We start from the raw sequence: 26,186 nt of genomic DNA on the forward strand, positions 1-26,186 counted from the left end.
TTTTAATTTTGATAATTATATTTCAGAATAATTTTTTTTTTGCATTTAGCAGCATGATTCTGAGGTATCTGTGGATTTTATCAGATACCTAAAGGGGTTCTTCACCTTAAAATGTTAAGGAATTCTAGCCAATTAGCCCAGGACAAAACCTTGGGAGACATCTATAGTTAGGGTGTTTGATGTGGATGATAACTTAGTAAAAGAAATGGCAGCAAACTCACATGGGAAGTGATCTAGGAAAGAGCAATATCCTAAAAGGGCAAAGAGAAGAAGCTATGTAGGAAAAGAGGGTAGAGTCAGCATGTCAAATGAGCACGCTGTCTGAAAATTATTAAGACATATCAAAGGACATCAGATCTGATGAGTGAAAGATAACTGAAAATTTGGAAGAGCGCAGGTTAAGTTGATGATGAGATTAAAGGTGAGATTCCTAGTCATAAGTATGTCCATGTGCCTTTGGAGAGATTTCTCTCCAATTTACTCATCGGTAACATGATAGAGTTGAATTAGAATGCACCTAAGATTCCTTGCAGCGTAAACTCTATGAAATAAGCAATGCACATCCATTTATGGCACTAAACCGTGTTGCTTATAAGTGTTGGGAGGGTGGTATATAATTGCCTAAAAACAACTTTAAAAAGCAAGATATCCACATTTCCCAAGAGAGTGTCAGAACTGAATGATAAAAAAAGTGTGAGAGATGGCGTTTCCTACTCACAGTCATTGGAAAAGAAAGAAATGTTATAAATCTGTTTTCCCTAGACCAAGCTGTGCTTTTGAGGTACTGCCACAGACATTACATAAACTGCTAAGTTGATCATTTATGGTAAATAAATCATCCAAGTGTTACATGGTTCAAAATACTCAGAACCCAAGGCATTAAAGGGCAAATGCAGCTATTAAAAACTGGGAAAGAAGGAGAGAGAAATGATTATACACTTATTCTTTCCACATTGCAGGGATTGGACCCTGACAATTTGGACAATCACAAAAAAATTCCTTCTCTTTATATCAGAGGAGTTTGAATTATTGTGGTATTAAAAGCATACATATGTTTTATGTATTTCTGAGTTTTTAAAGTTTTTCTGTGTCATCTCTTAGCCTTTGCATATTGTCTGCAACTTCCAGAGAATTTCTCAAGAATTCTCATTTAATTTTTTATAATGAAGAATTAGAAAACAAGGTAGTTGGTTACACTGAGACAAAGAAATGCAACTGGAAAAAGCTCAACAATTTTTTGTCCATGCTATTTCCGGTCATTCTAACATATAGCGTTCCTTGTATTTCACAGGAGAATCACCTATCAAAAACATTAGGCAGAAGGAAGTATTCCACTCCAGTGGGATTTAATCACTATGTTGAACCTTGGCCAAAAGTTGCTTCTCTCCATAATAGAAGGAGGCAACATATTTATTTTCAATTATATCTGGCAGTTTATTCACTTTTCCTCACCTTAGAGTAAAATTACCCAGATATCTGCACTCCAGAGGCAGAGTTCTAAGTCAAGGAGAGGAGAATTTGGAAATAATGGATATTTAACTCAGATGATCAGTGACTAAGTCATGTTAACTGTCCCACTGTACGGAATTTCAGAACAATTATTTTATCTGATGAATTCAAATGCCCTTTTATATAGTTTTCCTAAAAGTAACACCGAAATGATTAAATTCTATTCAATTCAACAAATACTTGATGTATTCTGATAACATTAAGGCTCCATTAAGCATATGGTTGGTTGGGTATGGTTACAGTTGTTGCCCTTTGTTCTCGAAAAGGACCAAAATGATGTCACGATGTTAAAATCAAGTTAGTCTGCCTGACTGTGGCTGATCAGACCAGCACAACATGGAAATTCTCTGGCCCAGGTCAGGCACAAGTTATCCCTATGAACATTTAGAGGCTTCTTTAACTGTGTATCTCCCACTTCTTTTGAGGCAATGTGATTCTGCTTGCTCACAGAGCGGAGCCCCTTCTCTGATGAGGGCACGCCGTGCTGGGCAGTCCTGCTGTGCTGGGTAGTCCTGCCCCAGTGTCTCCCATATCATACAATTGGTTCAAAGATTTTTAGGAGAGACCTAGAGAGTGTCCTTGTATTGCTTTTTCTGACCATCTTGTGAGTACTTGCCCTATGTGGGTTCTCCATTAAATAGTCTTTTCGACAAGTGTACATTTGGCATTTAAACTAAGTGGCCAATGGACATATTAAGTATAAAAAGGTGAATAAAGCTTGTAGTCTAATAAAAGATATAGGATTGTACCCATATTTATATGACTCAAAATGACTTTTGAACTGAAACCCATAGATGAGAAGTACATCTACTGGTATAGATTTGGAAAAGAATGTTCCAGGCATAGAAAGGGCCATGAGTAAAAGCAGGGAGGTAGGAACGTCAAGGATAAGTTTAGGGAACAGAGAGAAGGATGAATTTTCATATTGTGTAGAACACATAAAGGTGAATGATCTAAGATATAATTGGAAAGAAGCTTTCTTGAAGGATGCTGAATGAGCAGCTAAGAAATTTGGACCTTATTTGATAGGCTGAGCTGAAAACCAATGGTAATTCTTATAGAGAAGTAATACATTGACTTATATAGATAGGGAGACATAGATGATGATGAATATATGCTAATGGAATCCTCTGGACACTTGATTTTATTCCTTACAGTTAATTATAGAATAGCTAAGCATATATCACCTTCATTATCTTCCTCAAATTATCACTTCCTTTTAAATGCTTCATTACAGGGGCAATTGAGTTATACATATGCATTACTTCATTAAAACATGCTATTTCTGCTCTCGTTGCCAAGACTTTAGGAATGGCTTAAATGGATAGCTCCTTTTTTTTTTTTTAATATTTTCATCACCACTGGCATTTATCATGTATTACAGATAACTTATAGTTCATCAAAAGCCAAAAGACAGGATTTTGAAATGTTCTCCTTCCAATGTATTTAGACTTTTTACTGGGCAACAGAAACCAATTTGGGAAGAGCAAAGCCTAATTAATCTGTATTTCTTCATCATCTACTCATTTCTGCAATAAGAAGCGGGAAGGAATTGGCCAAAGAAGCATCTGAGAAAGGTATTCTAAATTAGGATCTCTCGATGAACCTTCATTAATTTATTTGAAATGTTTTGAATTTCACAATGGTGGCCAATATTAGAAGTTAAATGCAATTGTAAAACTACATATTCCTTAGTGAAACTGAAAAGATACATGCATCATTGACTTTGTCAGATTAATTGTGACATTCCTATTCAATAGTGAGACACATGCATAAATTCATTTTCTTTTAATCCCTCGATTTGCAGCGTGCCTTTTGACTAATATTCTAAGTAGAAGAGAACTAGATTAATTCCTATTTTGATTCTTAGATTGGAATGTTTCTGGTCAATGCTCTGAAACAATTACTTGCTTCATTTTAATGGGACGTATTCTTCCTTCTTGATCACCCATTTCTTTGTAGTCAACATTTATTTTAGATCTTTTTCATCATTCCATATTTGTGATGGATTATGCCAACTCCATACCCAACACGAACAGCTCGTTTTTCTCCGGACGTTACTCAGTTTGCATTGGTTAGCTTATGGCATTCCATAGCTTGCCACTAGGCTTCATAGGCTTGGATTCAGGAAGTCTGGCTGAAGATTCTCATTAATATTATGTCTCAAGGTAAGCCATTTAAACTACATCTGTTCACAACTTTCTTATCGCTAAAAATTATAATAAAAAGTACCTCCATCCTGAGGTTGCTATGAGATTAAAATGAGATAACATTTGTAGATTATGAAAGTAGAAGGGCATGTTTTATATGCTTCTATACTGCCTGGATTAGACAAGTTTTGTGGAGGACATGAGTTTGAGCTTTGTTTTTATTGGAGAAAGACTAGATTATGGTTGCCGAGGGCGTTAAAGACAAATTTAGGCAGAAGTTTCAATTCAGAATAAAAAGAAAATGGTCTGGACTTTAGATATGTAGTTAGGATTCTTATCTGGAAAGGACAAGGAATAGGATGGGTACACGAGAAAGATCAAGTCAGATGGGCCAAAGCAGCCCCAGAAATATGCTATGAAAGGTTCCTTGGCTCTTCTGGGAGCACTGCATGTTCAGTTATTCAGTCCTGTCTGACTGACTCATGGACTGTAACAGCACACCAGGTTCTTCTACTCTTTACTACCTCTGGAAGTCTGTCCAAGTGGGAATATTCACCCTGTTCTATGATTCACTATCTCCTGATGACCTGTGATCAGAAAGTCATTGTCATGAGCCCCTCCTCTTCTCAGTAGAATTGTCCCTATTTCTTAGTGAGGTAGCGTAAGGTTGTCTCGAGAGCTGCCTTGAATTTACAAAGCATCCCTAGTATTCAATGGCATTCTAAAGAAATGGGTTTAAGAAGAGCCCAGTCAGAAAGAAAGGAACTCTTATTTCTCCCTTTGGGATATGACATTTAACAAATTCATTTAAAATCCTTTAAGATGAAGAAAGCGGAGAGAGAAGCAGGAACACTTGTACTAATCATATCCCACTTCAATGTAGAAGGTCACACACCTAACAAGGTTATTTCACTGGAAAAATTCAATTACCTGAGATTTCCTAATGGGCCCTGCCTATAAAACACAAGAGAAAGGTACTTCCTCCATTCTACACGAAAACAATCTCCTCTCCCCCATAAGCAGGGCAAAGACTCTTTCACACAACTATTTATAAACACAGCTGTTCTCCCCATTAACGATAAATACAAATTCACAATATCGATTTAGGAACCAAACACCTAAAATAATATGCACATACCTTCTGTTTTCCTCACAATTAGAAATGTTTCCCAGCCTGAAGTTTATATAATTGCATGGCAACTGGGCCATGATTTCTGTGAAAGAGAAAGAAAAATCTTGCCACTTAAATCACCACAAAGATTAAAATTTTGTTTAGACTTAACAAAAACAAAATAGAATGATCCTTACGTTATAAGTTCAGGGATGGATCATGGTGGCAAAATATACCTTATGTTTTTTTCTTCAAGTTGTGAGCCACAGGAAAATCATTTTTATTATTAATATAAAAATGATGCTGTATCTATATAGAGAGCGGGGAGGAGGGGGGTGGCTATAGGGACTGGCCTCCAGGCCAAGAAGAATGGAGTTCAAATTGTGCTCAAACACTGAGCAAGACACTTCACTTCTCATTTCTCCAAGCAATTCTCTGCAATTATGAGTTAGGGAGAGGGTGCCTACTTGTATAGGGAGAGGGTGTCTATTTGTATTGGTAGAGGGAGCTTTTTCACTGGGAAGTTCCATATTCCAATGAAATCACAGCTTCAGACCTTATCCCACTTTCATTGTACTAGGTGATGATGATAGAGGAATGATGGATATGAGAAAATAAGAGAAAGAGGAAATAGATGTGTGTATTGATGCGGATTGGAGCAAAGCAATGAATGTTTTAAAGAAGCCCAGTTACAGCGATGAATTTTGCTCACTCCAAGTCCTCAAACTGACCACACAGAATGTTAAAAATAACGAGGCAGAATCAGTGATGAAATGTCACCTTGGATATGCAAAAAAAAAAAAACTGTCAAGATATGTAGAGTAGGGCATAAATAAATGCTTATTGACTGAAATATGGTTGCTTTGTTTAGTATTTTTGCTTTTTTTTTTTTACTATTCAATCTGAAGAGAGGGGAATATTTCTAGAAATTATTTTTAATATGTGAAAAGACATCAATAAAACAAGCATGAGCTTTTTTTTTGGCAGGCAGGCTTATGAGAACATTAAGATACTGACTGATCATTGATGAAATATCTTTCACTAGCATATACAGACATGTCCTGAACGTTATATTCTTTGTTACCTGGGACATTGAGGGATTAAGTAGCCTATCATCATATGTTTAGGGGGAAGGACCTAACTCATGTTTTCCTAACTCTGAGGTCACCTGTTTAGCCATTTTGAAGGTAGGAGGCTCAGTGGACAGAGAAAGGGAAGGAGGGAAGGAAGGAGGAAACAAAGGAAGGAAGAAAAGAAAGGGAAGGAAAAAAGGAGGTAAGGAGGGAGGTCATAAAACACAAAAGTTTAATGAAGGCATTCAACTTAATGGTCTAATTTAGCTTAAGACAATTTAAAGAAGCCTATTTCCTTCCTCTAGTTATACTTTTCTTCGGTCCCTATCAATTCAAACAATTTGTTCATTTCTGTACCTTATTAAATAAATAAATTTGGTTTGAGTTCATTCTCATAGCTGTAGTGATAGGTTTAAATCAACTCTTTTTTTGAGCCTGAGATGATATATTTCCATTGTATGAGAACATATAGCTAGCGTCTCTTTGCAAAGGCAGGCTCGTTGAATGATTTTTTTCCTCTCCTAAAATGAATGATTGGTTTCCCCAATGCAGTCCCATTCTCTTGTTATATTGTTTGCACATCTCCCCTGGGTCCAGTGGTACCTATCTGTGAGATAGTTGGCAAAACTCAAGGGAAGTTTGCTTATTCATAGAACGTACATAGTAGAACTACCTGTCTCATATCAGGAATCAACCTATGATATTGGTCTCATTAAATTATATAATTTAATTCAATTAAGCCAACAATGACTAAGTATCTCTTATGTGTAGAACACTGATGAATGTCAAGGAAAATATAAAACCATAAATAATCGAGGTTCTCTAGCTTCAATTCATTGAATTTCAACAAAGATTTGTTAAATACTCACTAACTGTAATATCCTGGGCCAGAATTAGGGATACCTTCATAAATTACACTGATAACTCCTCTCAAGGAACTTTTATTTTCACAGAAATTCTCATCTAGTTTGGGGATAGAACATCTGCACTCATTGAAAATAAATCATAATAAGTATATAAGGGAAGAAGAAAAAGAGTGATGAACAAGGATTGAAGGAGGAAAAGAAATTTTCTTGTGCAGAGTGAAAGGGAAATAATAGATGATAGATTTAAAGCAGGAAAGAACTGAAGACCATCGAGTACAATTCCTCCTTTTGCTACATGGGGATATTGATGCACAGAGAAGGTGAGACTTGCCTAGAATTACAGCGGCTATTATTGAGCTGGAATTTGAATTCAGGTATTCCGGATTTTAAATCCTATGCCTGCCGCCTACTCCCATGCTGCCATGCTGCCTTAGTATCGGGGAATTCCTTATGGACTGAGCAGAATTGGAAATGAGTCTTGAGGATGGGCAGAATACCAGAAAGATGCAAGGAGGGAGCCATTCCAAGCACAGAAGGTGAGAGAGCCAATAAAAGCCTAGGACCTCTCTCCTGCACAAGGAGTATTCCTGTTTGGGTACTCTAAATTGCCACTTGACATGGAAAGCATAGTAAGAATTTGTGTGAGATCAAAGTTGGAAATATAGTATAGCCTCAGGTTATGAAGGGCCTTGAATGTTAAGGAATACAAGTTTGAATCTTATTTCTAAGATAATATGAATCCATTAAATTTTTTGAGCTTAGGATTTATGTGGGAAGATAAGTAATATAAAGTAAATTAAGTCCTTCAAAAAAAAAGAATATTTTTGCTGCCTTATTACCAGGTATGTATATAAAATACAATTCTTTATTTATGAGTTATGATTTTGAATTCAACTGATCTCACCTCAATTGTCTTCTAGATCCACAGTTTTCCAACATATTGGTTTTACATTTTACAATTTAGATGAGTTATACATTATAGGTATTTACCATGTTAGAAATTTAAAAAATAAATCTTACTATATTACTTCATGAATTAATTTATAATAACAACAAAGAGGACAGCTAGATGGTATAGTGGATGGAGCACCAGCCTTGGAGACTGAAGGCATTGAGTTCAAATCTAGTCATATAATTTAACATTTACTTAGATGTCTGACCCTGGCAGGTCACTTAATTCCAATTACCACATCAAAAAAGAAAAAAACCCTCCAAAACAACAACAACAAAAAAACATAATTAATTGTTAAAATAAAAACATTTTAAAAATTGTTTTTTCAAAACAAAAAATTGTGAAGGAAGCATTCTCTTACATAATTTTTGGCAAATTTTTCTAATATTTGGTCCAATAAATAATGACTAGATTATCTTATCTACTTCTATATTTAATGCTTTTATATGTTATTCTGTCTGAAAATCATGGAGAAACTCTTGCCTCATTCAGATATCTAACTGGAAAGGCAAAGAGTATTTCAATAGTCTTTTCCGATATTTATGGATATTCTTCTTTCAGACGCCACCAAATCTGACAAGTGATCATTTCTTAAAGGCAGCTGCCATGTGGAGTCTGCATCCTTATGAGATAATGAACAAAAATGCAAATTATGTAGTCATATTATTATGAAGATAACTGACTTTACTGCCATTTTGAAAGGATTTCAGAAATTTCTGCATGTAATCTATACAGATTTGCTAGTCTAGACAATCTTGAACAACTGCTCATTTCTCTTAGGCTTTAAAACTTCCAGTGATGGAAACCATATTCCATTGCTAATTGGGACAGTGCAACTTATTATTGAGACATACACACACATGTATACATATGAACATTATTTAGGAGAATCTATAGTGAGAGGAGCTGAATTTGAAGGCTGACAAGCCGTCTGCAAAACTCAAGTCTTCCACTTAGTAAACATGTGCTCTCGGACAAGTCACAAGTCACATTTCTCCTAGTCTTATTTTTGTCATATGTAAAAGAAGAAGTCATTGGACTGAGTCATCACCAAGATCTCCTCCAATTCTAATGCTATGATCTTATGTTAACATTCTGCCTTGCACCCTTGCCTCTGACTTTGTCATCTGGGGCAACAAATCCTTTTTCTATGCGAGATAACAATGTGCCAAACATAAATCTGTGCATGGAGAATGTTGAGATGCCCAATTACACTTTAAAGATCCAGAAGCTTTATTACTGAAGTGGGATTTACTAGAACCCAGTGTGAGTGGGGCCGATCCCTGGAGACAGAAGACTCTAATCTGCCAGTTCCCAACACCTCTTCCCTCTACTTGCTTAGGGGTAGATGAAGGAGACAAGTAAGTCATATCGTGAATGCTGTGTGGTTGGATTCCACTCTAAAACCTTCTAGGCTCTTTCCAAAGAACTGCTTTGCCTTTAATGGTGGTTCCCCTGAAAGGTAAAGCCCAATTCCTATCAGGGTCAGAAAAGCTGACTATATTCTTCCTTTTTGTTCTCATTACTACTCTCATTCACCTCCAATCCAGGACTTGAACAGAGGACAGCTGGATCAGAGAAAACTCAACAAGATTTTTTTTATCCTTGACTTCTTAGCACACTTTGTTTTCTGTGGTTCAGCTCATACAAAGCAGATTGTTCTAAGATTCTGGATGGCCGGGGTAAGAAAGCCGAATGACAACAAAAATTTGAAAAAGATGTAGCTCTACGTACTGTATTTTAATTTTTCTTGCTTTCCACCATGACAAAACATTTGACAAAAAGACAGGTATCTAGTTGGAAAATGGTTAAGAATTGTGTATTTATGAACAGATGGCTCTGTAATGCTTGATGAATGCTTACAAACAATTTTTCTTAAATCTTTTAAAGCTTTACCCTAAATATAATTGTTAATTCACATTGCCTATGGAAAGGAGACAAGTTTTCTTGAAAAGGTGACCTTCAATCTGGCTCCCAATCTGAATAATCAGATTCCATTTGAGTAGTTGAAATTATGAGGATTCATTGAATAGTCTGATATGTTACGGTAGTTACAATCTTAAGGGAAAATAGAAAATTATGCCAGGAACCAGTGGATAAATTATCCCTTTGCCAAAGAGAAACAATACTAACAATCGCCAATCTCAAATTGCAATCTGCCCTTCATACAGGAGGTTGTCTTTAAAAAATGACAATTGCCAAATGATAAGATGCTTCACGTGAGACACCAATCCAAAGAGCCGTAGTTGTTTTCTCAGCTGCATATCATTTTGCTGCTGTTGTGCAGTTTGTTTAGTGATGTCGTTCCCTTCATGACCTCATGGACCATACTGTTCTTGAACTTTTCTTGGCAAGGATACTGGAATGGTCTGCTATTTCTGGGAGATGAAGGTAAATAGAGGTTAAGTGGCTTGACCATGCTCATCCAGGTGATGAGCATCGAGGATGGACTTGAAAGACTCAAGCACAGTGTTCTATCTAGTCAGCAACCTGCCTATCTATTTTTGCTATATATGAAGCTTATATTATGAAGAATCACTTGACCTCTAAATGAAAATTGTTTGCTCTAATCTATCTCTACTTTCCTCCTTCTACTCAGTTTAGCATCCTTTTCACTTCAATAATGCTATTTCTTTTTATTTTTTATGATGTTATTTCCTAATTCCTACTACACTTAAGCTCTTTTATTCATACTTTCTCTGTCTTCCTTGTCCTTAATTCTCTCTATGTCTCTGTCTCCTTGCTGGAACTATCACCCCGTCTCTCTTCCCCTTCCATTCCCTCTCATTTATGTTCCCTCTTCCTTCCCTCATTGTTTTGACTAACATACACCCAAACCTTGGCTGCAAGATGAATAACTTATGACTTTCAAATTTCAGAATTTCTGTGAATGTTTGCCTTCATTAGGTGAGAGTCTAAGCATGAACTTAAAGTGTGAAAACAACAAAGTGAAATATACTCTTGAATAACATATGAGATAGAGAATTCGGTTTAAAGTCGTGGGATCTGGGAATGAACAATCTTCAGCAAGTCACTCCCTTTTCCTAAAATAAGATTGATACTTTTCAAACCAAGTATACAAAGTCAATGTGATGAAACTGTTTCATCAGTGCTATTCTATTACTTTCATTATTATTGCTATATCTTGGATACCCCCAATGAATGAGAACAAAAATGATATGTCCCCAATCTGCCTAAACTTCTTAGGTATCAAATATCTATGTGAAATGATAATAGAGGAAGCATAAGTTGACATGTGTCAAAGTGAAAATATATTTGATCTGTGGCACAAGGTCTATAATTCTCAGAAACATTTTAACTAAAAGAAGAACCCCCCTATATAATATGAAAAGTTAAATAATACACTACTCCTCCACTTAACAGGAAATTAAAAATAATTTCCCATTGACTCCCTAAGATCACACAGGACTATTATTTCTAACTTACAATCTATCATATTCATCTTAATTTAAATCTTCCATAGAGGCTGCAACTTTTATAGTGTACAGAAATGTTTCCCTTTAATTCAAACTCTTTTCACTTGGAATATGGAACCTAAGTGGGAGGCTTTCTTTCTTTTAGATGTAATCCCTTCATCAAATATCTTGAAGTTAATTAGGTTTACATGCCATTTCCCCTAGTAAAACTTAAACTCTGTGAGAGTTGTTTTGTTTTGTTTTTTTTTTTTCTTTTCTAGAGCTGAACAGTCCTTTGCACAGAGTGGCTATTTCATAAATGTTTGTTGAATTAAAAGCAGTTTCCTTCAAAATGTAGCAGGGGGAAAATATGCAGCCATTGAAATCTAGAAGGACTTAATCAGTAAATATTTGTTAAGCACCTGTTATATCCCAGGTGTTGGGTTAAGTGACATAGATATAAAAAGAAGCAAAAGCCTTCAAGGAGCTTAAAATCTAATGAGGGAGACAAGAAGCAAGTAGATGTGTATAAAGTGATGTATAAGATAAACAGGAAACAACACTGAAAGGGAAAGCACTATTTATATTACATCAAGGCCAACATCAGTCTATTATTCTGTTCAACATATACTACCACTTCTTTAATCTTATGCTGTAGAGTGTTGAGGTGGAGAGTTCACAGTAAAGGTAATTTTATGTCCAATAAGGAATTCTTCTCTTCTTCCCCTATTGAAATCTGAGTTTTAAATCTTTCAATTCTCCCCATTTCTTTCTGTTCCTCTTATTCCCGGTGTACATTCTATTTCTCTGGTCATTCCTGAGAGCCACAGACTACAGTGGATACAGAGGAAAGTGACCAAGATGTTGGGGAAACTTCAGCTGCCATATCAGGTTCCCTTGACACATGTGGGGCCATTCAGCATGAAAAAAGAAAAGGTTTCAGAAGTAAAGACAAGCTGTCTTATAATATTTGGAGGTCTCTCCATGCCTAAAAAGAATGGCCACTGAAGGCAGAATTAGGATGAAAGAGTGAAAGTTCAAAAAAAAAAGACAGACTTAAGGTGAATGCAAAGAAAGCCTTCTTAACCTTTGTACCTGTTTAGAAATAAATTGTCAGCGTTGGGGGAAACCGAATTCTATAGACTTTTGATATTTTAGGGAAAGCCAGATGATCACTTGTCAGAGATAAAATGGAGGCTGATTTTTTTACTTGCGTGGCAATTATAATAAATGGTCAATTTATCAAATAATTGATAATAAATCAGAATTTATAATCAATAAGCATTTATTTATTCTTACAAATAATAATAAATTATTTGTTTTATGATAAATAATAAATAAATAAGATTTTAAGGTACTTTCAGCCTTTTAGATTCTATGATTTCTTCTGCTCTTACTACCCCAATTTCTTTTCCTTTCTATATACCTTCGGTCTAAAGTATCACAGAATCACAGCATTACAAAATTAAGCCCTGGAAGGGACTTCCATTTAGTCCGACTCTCCCACAAAAGTCATTCTTTTAATGATATATCTATCTAGTAATTGCCCAGACTCATCTTAAAGATCTCTAATGAGGAGGAATCCACCACATATTAAAACAGGCCCATTTACTTCTGAATATCTGTAATTATTAGAAAATCTTTATTTGTCATGACAAGAAACCTAAATATGCTGCCTTGTTCTCATCCTCCACTGATTACTACTGGTTCTGCTTTCTAGGGGCAAAACTAAAATTTTTTACCAGATATTTGGAAGCAAAATTAAAAGAAACATCAAAGAATTACATTGGCAAAGGTGGAAAAAATTACAACATCTGGAAAGTAATCAATAAATCTATTAGCTGATGAGCTACTGACAGAAGGTCCTATGCCACAGTGGTACTTCTGGCACAATGTCACTGGCCACGAACTTTGAGTTAGTTGCTTTAGTGACAAAGATTTGTGTTTCTCTGTCCCCATTCTATCACAAAATCCCCTATTGCCAAACAACTGTCCAGAGACAATTCTGTCCAGTCACAATAAGAGACTGTAAGCTTTCTGAGGGCAGACTGCTTTGTTTTTCCTTTATATCTCTAGTATCTGGTATATGTAAGTGTCACCTCGTAAATAAATAGAATGACTATGTAGATTCATTCCCTTGTGGATAACCACAGCATTTGACGCTCTCATAATTTATACAGACATAAGCAAACTGTATGCAAATGTGGACAGATGGGTAAAGGAACATTACTGGGCAAGGTAAATGTCATCTTAACTATAAAAGATTAAATACTGCGGCAATGGAAGGATATTTGTGAAAGAAAAGAGAACAAAATTGAATAAAATGTGCTTCCAGTAGTATAAGAAGAGAGCCCACCATTGGTAGATAATGACTGAAAAGAAAAAAAAAACTTTTGGGGTGATGAGATTTTGCTAGTAATCAGTTCTCATTAGGTTTCCTGAGTATTTATGATACTAGGGCTAGGACTGCTTAAAGCTATGATTATAGTCTATGGTTATAGGAGACTTTTTCTCTGGAATCTATTTGGGGATTAATTTGTTATCACAAAATGAACTAAATGGGTGGGAACAATTAATCATGAAACTGGTTTGTAACTTAAGAAGGATATCTTAATAGAATTGAAAATATTCCATTTTCTTCTTCTTTGAAGAGCTCCAGACAGCTCTGCAAGACTATAGAGCTGCTGAATAGATGCTGACATGCATTGAAAGAATTAATTTTTTTCATCTGTGAGTTCCTAGATTGATGAAATCACCATTCTAGTTCACATCCCTATTTGAATATGAAAATTTAGGCAAGTCTCAATACATTTATGTTTTATGATAAAAGGAGTTCTATGAATGATGGGTGTAGGGAGGAGAAGGAATTTTAAAATCCAATATCATGCTTAAAATTCAAACAACTGTGCATATAATACTACAGATATTTTGCCAGTAACTTTTATGGTAGCTTGGATAATGAGCATCAAGAAATTTTAAATGGTCCCATATCCTTTTTGGAATCATCCTTTGTCTTTCCTCTTCCTCTTCAAAATGCTTTTCAGTATTCCAGAGTCCTGAATTAAGATTTTAAGTGAGATGGCAGCTAGTCAGGATTTAATAGGTGACTCAATAGCAGAGAAAATTATAGAGGGGGAAAATATGCATACTGTGAATTACTTGTACACTCCTTTTCTGACATCTCACACTCAACCAATTTTCCCTTTCTAGGGAAGTACCACAATTTTTTTTGGGGGGGCAGATGCTTGCTAAGATCTTTTCCAGCTCTGACAGCAGATGGATGTGTTTATACCATAGGTTTATGCATAAGGGCTGTAAACCTAAAGCATCGGGAGCAGGAAATCATGTTTTGTTCTTAAAGAATGTTAATACTTTGGATTCTCACTTAACTATTTGGAATAGGAATACTGATGGATTCAGCACTTTATCACTGATTAGAGAAACTTCAGGAAAGATGTATGAGTTGAAAAAGGAAAATTGGATTAAAGATATAAATCAGATTTTTTTTTGGGGGGGAGAACCTGTCAGTCTCTGGAGTCTAGGTACCAAATATGTGAAATTATTATTATTATGTACTTTTCAAGCTTAAAAAATCCAAAAACATTAAACCACTAACATTTCCACAACAATGAACCTTCAAACTTCCATTTTTGATTTTTAGTTTGAAAGTATAAATGACTGCTTTGATTTTTATTTATTAGGTTTCAAAACTCTTTTAAAAGTTAAGAAAGTGCTTTTTGAACCACATATGGTTAACAGAATATCCTCTTTCTACCCAACACTCCTTTTTTGACTGAGACTTTGTTGGATAAATAAGTTAGCTATACAGGTATTACACAATTACCCAAAAAATCACTAAATTTGGAGTCGAGAGAATCTGGATTTATTTCTGTCTCTTCAAGTTATTTCCCATATAACCTTGGTCAATTCATTTACCTCTGTGTGCCTCAGCTTCCTCATCTACAGGGGAAATGAACTAGCCTATCTATATTCTCTTTCAATTCTAAATTTTGGTCCTATGATCTACAGGAAACATGAGAGAGAAAACTTATAGAGCAGAAGACACCCCATATAGATGTTTGGACCAGTTCCATTAAACCTCTGTTAATTTCTTTCTCCACCTCTCAGAAGACATATAACTTGGGAAATTAATGTGATCTGGATACTATTTTAAAGATTCTTTACATTTACAAAAGTGGATTCTCTTCTGCTCTAAGATACTTAGAGGCATCTTTGTGCTTCATTGTGCTGGTTCGATGTGACCAGACAAGTAAAAAGGAGATTAAAAAATGAATAAAAGGAGGAGAGAAGAGAAAGAAGAGAGTAAAGGGCTTAGAGAAGAATATGGAATAGAACAGCTTTAATTTAAAATTCTCAAGCCAAAAACAAGATGAAAATTTCTGGAAGCTTTAGGGAAAAATTAGCCGATTTCTCTGACTGTAGCTATTTTCAAGTATTGCAAGGCTTTCATGTGAGAGTTTGGTTCTCCTTGGCCCCAGAGAGCAGAACCAGCAATACTTAGTGGAGGTTATGAAAAAGGCAGATTTGGACTCAATGAATGAAGAAGATACTTCCTGTTTGTTATCCCAATGTGGAATGAACACCGAAGTTGTGGCTTTCTTCTCACTAGAGGGAAGTGTCTATAAGAAGATATTGTTGGAAAATTACTATACCAGAAAGACTTGAGATTTATTATAATTCTATATTTCCTAAATTCTGATTTATTATGGAAAGAAAAAAAAACAAACCTAATAAATATAGCTTCAGATTTTGTTATAGAGGTATCAAATAATTAATAATTTCTCCTTATTAAGTTCCTTTGGAAATGTGTATATGCTCACTCACACTTTGAAGGGATACACTATAGGAATGATAAATGCTTATTTGTTAGGCAGGTGGACATAACTGGGAAAGGCCAGATACCTTTCTTTTATATTATTAATATATTTAGTGGTCAGATGGCACAGTGAATAGAAAATTGGATTTGTAGTTTAAAAAGACTTGAGTTAAAATTCTACCTCAGAAACTTAAAAGTTATATGATGTTGGGAAAAATCATTTAATCTCTTTTTCTAATCTGTAAAATGGGAATAATAACAATATCTACCCACAAGGTTACTGTGAGGATAAAAAAAACAAATGTAAAGTACTTTAAAATTCTAATAATAGTAGCTGTTATCATTATTAGAGAACAGATAGGTGAGTTTCATTTTCATAAATAATATAAAACTCACATGTACTGGAAGGGGTTACTATTGAAAGGTGTCTCAGTAAATTTTTTACTAAGCATGTTTTTGTGTACTTAATCTATTTTGTTAACACACATTCGAATGTACCAAGATTTCTTAAAATGAAGTATGTTTAGAATTCTATTAAAAATTAGCTGATTTTTCTGATTCTGTAGCTATTTTCTCTATGGTATTTTATCAGACTGTTATGGGCAATTTATTAACAAGTTTTCTGATTCTTGAGACCATATGGTAATATAACATGGTATAAAATCATAGGTAGAGAAAGACAGATGGACAGAAGAGAGACAGAAGATGGATGGATGTATAGATAGGCAATGAGTAGATAAATAGATGGATGGACAGTCAGATGATATAGATATAAATAGATGAATGGATGGATACATAGTTAGACAGTCACTGGGTGGATGATGAATAGATGGATAGAAAATAGACAAACAGAGCAAAGAGATAGATGAAAGACAATGGATAAATGGATGTATAAATAAATACATAGATAGTGGATGGATGGATAGATAAATAGATGAGAAAGAGGTAGATATGTAGATAGATGGATGGATGCATAGAAAGTGGATGGACGGATGGATGGAAGGATAGAGAGACAGAAAGATCATTGTGATAGATAGATGATATAGACAGATAAAAAGAAAAGAAAAATTAGTATACCAAATTCCACCTCTGCCCGTTGACGCTCTGTATTGTAGAAGACTATCATCCCTCTCATTTTGGATTGGGTTTCTCTGATTAGCCTCAAGGAATGGAGCTCTGCCATGGGATTTTGGAATCTTCCAGTACAGCTACCTCATTTTACAGATGATGGATCTGAGAAGGGAAGTTAATGGACATGCCCAAAGTCACAGAGGTAGGAAGCTGCAGAGCTGGGTCCTGTGACTCCCCATCCACACTCATTATCATGTACTGTGCTGCTTCATCATTTAAAATGGATAGAGTTTCTAAGATATTGTTTAGAGCTAGCCACTTCTTGAAGGAGATGTGACTTATCTAAGGTCGCCTAGGTATTACAGAGTATTAGTCTCGTTATGGCATGGACAGATCTAGGATCAAAGCTCTCAGAGCTGGATTGAGTAACAGAGCTGCAGATTTTCATTGGTGGCACATACTGGGCGAGCAGCAGCGGATCACAGGGTTTTGCCTCCGGATTTAGTTTCAGAGCTGGGTGACCTTGGAACATGGCATTTCCTTCCTCCAAACATATTTATGATGTTTAAGGTGAGGTGGATTCATGAGTCAAAGACTAAGATTATTTCCAACTTGATATCCCATGAACTACACAAACTTAAAATATATTCAAATGAATTATATTACAAAGTGAATTTTGTCGTTCAATTATTTCTGTCGAGTTTGACAACATTTGGGGTTTCTTGGCAGACATACTGGAGAATTTTGCCATTTCCTTCTCCCCACCTCCCATTTTATAGATGAGGAAACTGAGGCAAACTTGGCCAGGGTCACACTACTCCAAAGTATCTGAGAGGAAGAGTGAGTCTCCCTATTTTGAGGCCCAGCATTATATCCATTGCACCACCTAGTTGCCCCATAAAATGAACACTTATATATGATATGAAGGTCACAAAACTTGAATATAGGACATCTAGTCTAGCTCCTTCTAATTCTAAATTGGGGAAAAGAATAAGTAGTTACATAGTATGTCTAGAAATGTTAAGTGTCTTAAAAATATTATCTCTCTGATACTAATGATAACTGCAATAGGTGCTATTATTATTTCCACTTAAAAGTTGAAGAAACAGAGATTAAGTTACTTGCAATACACATAAGAAGTGTTTGAGGATGGATTTGAACTCAGGTCTTTTTGCTATTTTATCCACCACACCACTTCTGTTAATTATATAATAACATACTATAATAATTCATAAAATGTATAAGTTTGAAAAATAATATCCTCATAATGACATTCTCAAGTATCCCCATTTTACATATGTGGAAACTAAGGCTCTCAGATTGACTTGCTAATGGAAATATTGGCAGTAAGCATTGAGAAAAGATTCAGATATCAATCTCTAGACTTCAAGCCTGATGCTCTATCCATTTATACCACAATACCAGTGTGATAAAATCTACAACTTTAGTCTTAGCTCTTCTAATCAGTTGTGTGAATTCACTTAACTACTGAGAGTCTCACACTTCTTGATGGAAATGCAGAGATTAACCTAGATTTTTTCTAAATCCCCTTTCAGCTCTAATAGTTTATGTTTTTAAATTTAAAAATATATTGTATACATATAAATTTGCCAGCCTCCTCCAATTATCTCATTTTTCTTTATAAGTTCATTCGTTTCCAGAGTCCAGTTATTTCCATTTTATCCAGAGCAATACCATGGCCCGGAAATCCCATCTTCTACCAGACAACCAGACAGATTTTTCACTTAATTTAAGAAATTCTTATAATCATATGACTTAAAAAAAATCTATCCAGATGAATTGAGTATGGGCAACTGCTCTTTTTATTCATCTTGAGTTTGGGTTCTCAAGTTATTTTGCTTCTGACTCTATCCCTCATTGTTCAAACAATGTTGCTATTCTTAGCTTTCATTCTTCCTCTTCATTCTTCTTTTGTTTAAAGTTTTCTTCTTTTCAATATTTATTCACATAAAGAAAATCTATCTTGGACAGACAATATGGACAAATATAATCTTGTATATTAATTCTCTTTGTTATACCTTGATTGAATGTAACACCCTATGATACAAAGTTTATGTGGGTAAATCCACATAGGGCTACTTTGTACTGGTTTGTAATCTTCCAGATTGTAACATATGGAAACAAGATGCTTTGTGTTGAGTGGTATACCACACGACCTTAGAAATCTGGCTATGTACCTGACCCAATACCCATTTCCCCCATTACCAAAAGCACTGGCTGCCTTCCTTCTCCTTTAACATCTAAAAATGGGGCATACGTGTTAAATTGATTCAGGTTTTGTTCAGTATCTACACCATTACAAAGTGGTAAATACTGTAGTATCCCAGGATATTGCAAGAATTACACACCTCCCAAGTGTTTCATTTACTTTGAAGAAGTAATTTAAGCACGAGGTGAATTAGGCCTATAAACTCTACTTTCTAATTTTAGTGATTTATCCAGTCCTTTATTCTCTTGGTCATATTCTATCCAATAGGGTAATTTAAGACAATAGATCAAGGCTCCTTTAATCAACGGGGTTTTTCCCTGTTGTCCCAGATAAAAACGATTAAGGCGGTAGATGGAAAAATAAAAGGATGTGTTTGTGACTGTAAGAAAAAAACCCAAATCTTGTGACTAATGAATAATTCTTGATACTTGCTAATATTGATATAAAATTGTTGTGAGTTTAAATTCTATAATATAACTACATACACATATATACATATACCCATATGTTTGCTTACACAATTATATGTATATAAGAATTAATAGCTCTCCATTGATTTTTTTGTTGTTGTTTTTAAGCTGTAATATGCAGTATTGGACAAAGTTCTAAGCATATATATGTGATTCTTGTACATGCACACACATGTGCATAGAAACATATCATGTGTATTTACACATATCATCCTTTCATACATATTTAGAGCAAAATGTCTACACTGATGCTCTTAGTAAACAGAGGTGTTTGTATCATATGGCAGTTTGATGATTTCTATTGTTTGAGAAGGAATCAAGAGTAACAAAAGTGATGTAAGGGGTTCTTTCATTTCCAGTCTTTTAGACTGGTTGAGATGAAAATAAAAAGACCTTCACCTTATTCTTTTATCATCTTCAACTGTAATCAAACAGTAGGCTATGGCCATGGCCATGTATTCTTTTCCTGTTTACCTCCTAACTTGTCTAAATAACCCAAACATCCCTAGATTTAACAGTTTCATTAGAGAATTAAATCCCATTGACTCATTTTCATTAATTCACTTTCCATACCCAGTAAGGTGTTAATGGATGGAGAGTACCACAGGGGGTGAGTGGATGGGGTGAAATGCTGACTCTAGTACACCACAGGTGGAGACTTAAGGAGATGCAACAAGGAACCCTTTTACAGATAACTTTTTTTTTTTTTTTGCCAGAAAATCCCACAATGAGTGGCATATGAACATTTACTCTAAGTGAGTCAACGTATCTTCATTACTTTGAAAGCTCAAGTCCTGTAATTTTTAAACCTTGCCTAGAGAATCAGAAACGATTGCTCTTGGTTCTTCTAATTATATCATTAGATTCCTTAAGGAAATCTCTAAAAATATTACCAGGTGGTTACTGTGAAATTAATCTACTTCAAAGAAAGTCAGTTAGTTTTCGAGTCATTTGGATTTTCTGGTGATTTTTATTAATTGATTGTTAAGGGCAATTATGTACAAAACTTGATTTTTTTGTTGTTTTTAAGCTGTAATATGCAATATTGGACAAAGTTCTAAGCAGTAATAAATACTGATTTTGCTATACTATTCTCCTATGTACTGTAGAAGGTAGTTTTTTCCCCTTTCTTTATCCAGGAACTCTTCCAGTAGAGCCTATTAAATGTATGAATAACAAAATGTGTTTTTCCCCATATCCTAGTGTTGTACAGAGAAATAATAAAATAGCTTTTACCATTAAAATTGGTTATCATTTCTTCCTAAATGTTTTCAGAAAAGCATTTCAACATGCTGAACAGTCACTCTACTGCTATGGTATGCCAATGATTTTTTTGAATTAGAAAACTATTAAAAAGTACTTACCAGTTCAGAAAATCATTTGCATATTAAGCTATTGGCTTATTGTAGCTTTTAGTTCTAATGTTTTATATAGCCAAGAACCAAATTTTAACTTTTGGTTTAAACTCTTTTTAAGGAATGACTATTATTTACATATTGTTGTCTGGTGTAACTATGCTCTATTCTTGTCTCAAAGTAAATTTATTAGCATGATTAAACTTTTGAAAATGGGTTTTTAATCCGTTTTTTATTGAAATTATAAGTTAAATTAAAATAACTAGTATTAGTAATCAGATGGGCTTATATTTCCTTTACGTTTGGATAAGGCCTAATCAGCACATTGTAACACAACATAACAGGTAAGTCACTCAACCTTTTTCTCCTCAGGGCCCTCTTCTGTCACTAGGTGACACACAATGTCCTCTTCTAACTAACATTCAAGCATTCTATTATCATATCCTAAAGCCTGCAGGAAAAGGATGTACCCCCATGAAAGGAAAATGAAATATTGTCTTAAAGGTCTAATACAATACCAATTCCAATGATGGAAGAGAGAACTAAAATGCAAGACCCAAGTCATTCCTCCTCTTCTAAATTTCAAAATAGAATTCTAATACTGACACATTAAGAAACAGACAAGCTTTGGCCATTACTCACTTTTCATAATATGTATCTCTATAACTACTTTGCAATTTATTCCATTAAAATATGTCTACATTTTAGTGCCTATTTGTTCTTATTGGTAAGTATATGAGAATTGCTTGCCTTCTCAGTGGCTAGGGAAAGAAGTGGGAAGAAGGGAGGGAATTTGAAACTCAAAATTTCCCCAAAAAGAATAGTAAAAAAATACTAAGTATATGATACAGTTTGTAGAATTATGTATGTGTATTTTTCTTATACATTTATAACAGTAGCATGCTATACAGTCAAAATATTCTATAGAAAGACTTGAGAGTACAAAGTTCTGAAAGATGAACAGATACAGATAGTCCAAATGATTGATTTATTATTGTTTACATCAATTATATTTATATTTAACCAACAAAGCAATACATTACAAAACAAATTCATTCCATATATACATCATCTCCATAAGAATACTGCATCTACATAAAAAAATGCAGAATGATGGTGGTTACAGGATACAAACTTGGACTTTCATAGTGGAAATAGTTCAGTCAAGTAGAAAGTAAATTTCTATTGGATACATGCAGATTTGTTTGGATTCAACCAGAAATCAAGATTTTTTTCTAAATACTTAGTCTCTTAACTGAAAACTTTCCAAGCAAACGACAGTATGATAGATATCAGTGTCTACATTTTGAAAGGCTGCACACACACACACACACACACACACACACACACACGAAAAGAAATCAAACTGCTAAGGAAATAGTGAAGTGGTCATCAGCTATTATTTTTAATGATGTAGAAAAGTGAAAAAAGGAGAGTATCTTAAAATAAACATCGTATCCTTTTCATCGTGACAAATTCTGCTCTTTATTATTTATGTACTGATTAGAGTCACTCTCTTAAGATTCAGTATATCATTAACCCATTATCATAGCTCCATTTTGTTAATACTGTTAATTGGTATCTGATCTCAAACTTTTCTTAATGCTAAGATGCCCAGTCGGACTACATAGAATTACTTACTGATATTAAAGTGAAAAATGCTATTTATTCTTTAATGCCAGAAGCTTTCACATATGACATTATGGATTTATTTCTTGTGAATGATAGCAGCATTTTTCTACTTTAGATACTTCTATCTACAAACCCCAGAAACCAGAACTAGATTTTATATTTACACTTTTCTGAATGCCTACTTCTCAAAACATTCATTTGACTACAGACTGGAAAATTCCAAGACTGCAAAAGCTAAAAGATAAAAGAGAACTGATTATGCAAAGACAGAGAAAATACCTGCAGAAAGGTTAGCATCCCTTCGTGGGGTCAAGGGGGAAAGGGGAACTTAATTTTAAAATAGTGAAGCTGAGTGTATGAGTTCTTAAAAAAATAAAAATACAAAGAATCCCAAATATGCTTTAACACAAAGCCAAAAATCCAAAATCTTAAGATGCTAACTTATAAAGAAGGTAAACCAAGTCTACAAAGAGATCTAGAACTTCTAATACTCTGTTTAGTGTAACTGCCACATAATAGAATAAAAGGTAAAGCTTAAAATGGAGGCTCCAGGTCACTTTCCTATTAAAAAAAAGTATTGAAATAAAACACAACTGCCCCCAACTATAGTCTTTATGATAATGAGAAAGAAAACACATTTTAAAGAAGAGCCATCATTTCAAAAATTATAGTTTTTCTCTGATTAGCTCTTAGACGTTTCTAACAGGGAGATACTACCAGCTTCCTGAGAACTTTCTCATTTAAGATTCATTTTAATGAGACACACTTTCCTGTTTCTGCCCCTCCCCTTGCCTCCCCTCACCCCCAAGAGATTACGGAGAGAGGAGTCCTGTAATCCTCAGCACGGTGACATACTTAGACTTAACTATCTATTTTATAAAATATATCCTCTGAAAAGCAATCCTAGACATTATACATGGGGAGATTGTTTAGTATATTGTCCGAGACGTAGGTGGGAAATGTGCAACATATATTTATTCTATTCCACCACGTGCTTTAGGATAAATTTGGAATCCATCAATAACTTCTCTGCAATTAATTAGACTATTTGGCTTAATTTAATCATGTCCATGACAGATCTGAAGAGACAGCAAATAGCCTGTATGCTATGTATATTCTATATGACAGATGTATGCTATGCACACTTTGAAAAACGTTCAGGGCAGCAAGATAATCACAAACTGAATTTACTCAGACGCTCAAAGGAAAATTCAATTTAGGCAATGATATATGTTCAGCAGACATGTTCTAATCTGAGATTTCTTGCTAAGAAGGGGATGAAAAATGATTCCAGCCCAATGTAAATATCCAAACTCAAAAAGTGAGAAGCTAACCAGAATGTATGTAAAAGTTGCTCATTTCCATGAGTTTGGGGTTTTCTTCCCACGACAGACTTCTAGATTTGTAAAGCAGGCGAAACTGAAAACAGAGATTCAGCTGTCCAAATAATCAGCCACACAATCTTAAACCATGTGATAGGAAGATAAATACAAGCACTTTTTTTTCTATCTTAAATGCATTTGCATGAAAACAAACAAGTGCCCTTCTCAATTTATCATTGAACTGCTTTTAGATAATTCCTAAACAATTCTTAAGCTACATCAGCTTCATACACAAATGCTCTTCTCGGAGCTATCAGTAAAATAGAGAATATCCATTCTGAAACTTCTTCCTTTTCACAGTATTCTCCTTAAAATCCTTTTCTAGAACAGTTTTATTCTTTTAGCACGATAGCTGTAAAAACACTGCCGGCAACTTACATAAAGTTTATCCTATACATTGTCCATAAATAGAAAAGATGTTTTCCCCCTCTGAGTCCATCCCAGCACACAGTTTTTCCAGTCTAGTTTCAGGACCTCACTTAATCCCCTTAAGAAATAAGTATGATAAAACAGCAATGTTAGAAGTCACTAAAAAGCACTCCCTTACCTTCTAAACCTGCTTCAATCAGCCCAAACTGTTCCAATAATTTAACAAAAAGCACAATCACGATCAGAACTGCTATCATTTCAAGCCCTTCCAAGTTCATGATGAGCTAGGTCATGGTCCGACCACAGGTACTGAGGCAAGTGCTCTTCTGCCTGGCTTTCTTTGCAAAGCCATTAAACTACATTAAGAAGGCTATAGTGCTGGAGAAAGGAGAGAGAGAGAGAGTGGTGAGTGTGAGTGAGTGAGAGTAAGTGAGTGTATGTGTGTCTGTGGAGAGAGAGAGAGAGAGAGGGAGGAGGAAGAGAAAAAGCAGAGAGAAGTAAAGAAAGGAGAGAGAGAGAGAAAGAGAGAGAGAGAGAGAGAGGAAGACGCATGGAGAACAGGAAAGAGAGAAAGAGACAGTGAGAGAGAATGCATCCTGTCTACCCCAGCAGAGGCCAGAAGTAGCAGCCGGATAAACTCAGGCCTGTCAGAATTATCTGTTTCCTCGTTATCACTCTTACACAGAGAGACAGCCATGCATGAAGTAATGCGCCGATCACCCAAAGACCCAGGAGGTCATCCAGTAAAAGTCCCCAGTAAAAATGACGTGCCCGGAGTGATTGCTAGACATCTGGGAATAAGCTGCTCCTGGTGCCAGTCAGGGATGCTGCTAGGCTTGTTGTGGAGAGTCAGTTGCCTTGGTAACAGAAGCTAACTAATATGTGGACTCACTCATGCTGGATACTAAGGGATGAAAAAGGCCCCATCTTAAAATGAAAGTCAAACACACACACACACACACACACACACACACACACACACGAGAAGGAGGAGGAGTTACAATTCTGGTTTTGCTGCTTCTGATTCATTGTTTATTGGATCAGGGGAAGGACAAAGATTTTAACAAGACCAGCTAAATGGGAAAAGAAATGAGGATTCCAGGGATTAGTGGAGTATTGACTTTCTACTTTTCAATTAGTTGCTTCTTTCTGAGAACCCAATGTTGTTAATTATGAATTAACTCTTTCGTTTGAGTAGTAATGATTACATTTCGACATTTCATGATATGTACTTTGTGGCAATGATTGTATTTCACTGTTCTCTCTCAAGTTTTCTTTTGATTTTAAATGAAAGTTCTTTTTTGTGAGAGAGAAAACATTGCAAGAGAATAAAAAGCTTCCTTAAAGTTTATAGAAATCTCTCCTCTAAACACTGCACAACCAGTGGAAATATTCATTAACATCAGGGGAAAAGATTGCATTGCAAATGGACCGCACAAAGTTTGTGGCATTTTAATTTATTCATCAACCCTAATAACATTGGTACCTGAGCATTTTCTAAAGTAGTAGTTAATTGGATGCATAGATCTTCCTCCTGCTCATTCACAAGCTTATTACTTGCATGTACAACAATTTGCGAGCTTCATATGGGTGAATTAGATGGACTATCATGGCTAAGTGCCAGCAACTACTCTGCTTCTCCCCTACTCCCTCACTCTTTTTAAAAGAAAATAGTCAAAAGAATTTATGTAGCATCTTATTCTAATGTTAATTCTTTGCTTCCATACTCTCTATAACTATTCCAATTGTCTCAATATGTGAAT

At 35.1% G+C, this 26,186-nt stretch overlaps 1 protein-coding gene across 2 annotated transcripts in view; it reads right to left on the reverse strand.

The window, feature by feature from the left end:
- Positions 1–26,186, reverse strand: part of KCNIP4 (potassium voltage-gated channel interacting protein 4) — a 1,018,244-nt gene that overhangs the window by 424,723 nt on the left and 567,335 nt on the right. Inside the window, exon 1 of one of the 2 annotated variants that reach the window (XM_051967628.1) lies at positions 24,602–24,849. The exons of the other annotated variant lie outside the window; for it this stretch is intronic. Coding sequence (XP_051823588.1) covers positions 24,602–24,701 — 100 coding nt within the window. The 5' untranslated portion in view covers positions 24,702–24,849. Of the gene's footprint in view, positions 1–24,601; positions 24,850–26,186 lie in introns of those variants that run through there. 2 annotated transcript variants of the gene reach the window in all.

Source organism: Antechinus flavipes, chromosome 6 (assembly GCF_016432865.1).
Source record: "Antechinus flavipes isolate AdamAnt ecotype Samford, QLD, Australia chromosome 6, AdamAnt_v2, whole genome shotgun sequence".
NCBI lineage: Eukaryota > Metazoa > Chordata > Mammalia > Dasyuromorphia > Dasyuridae > Antechinus > Antechinus flavipes.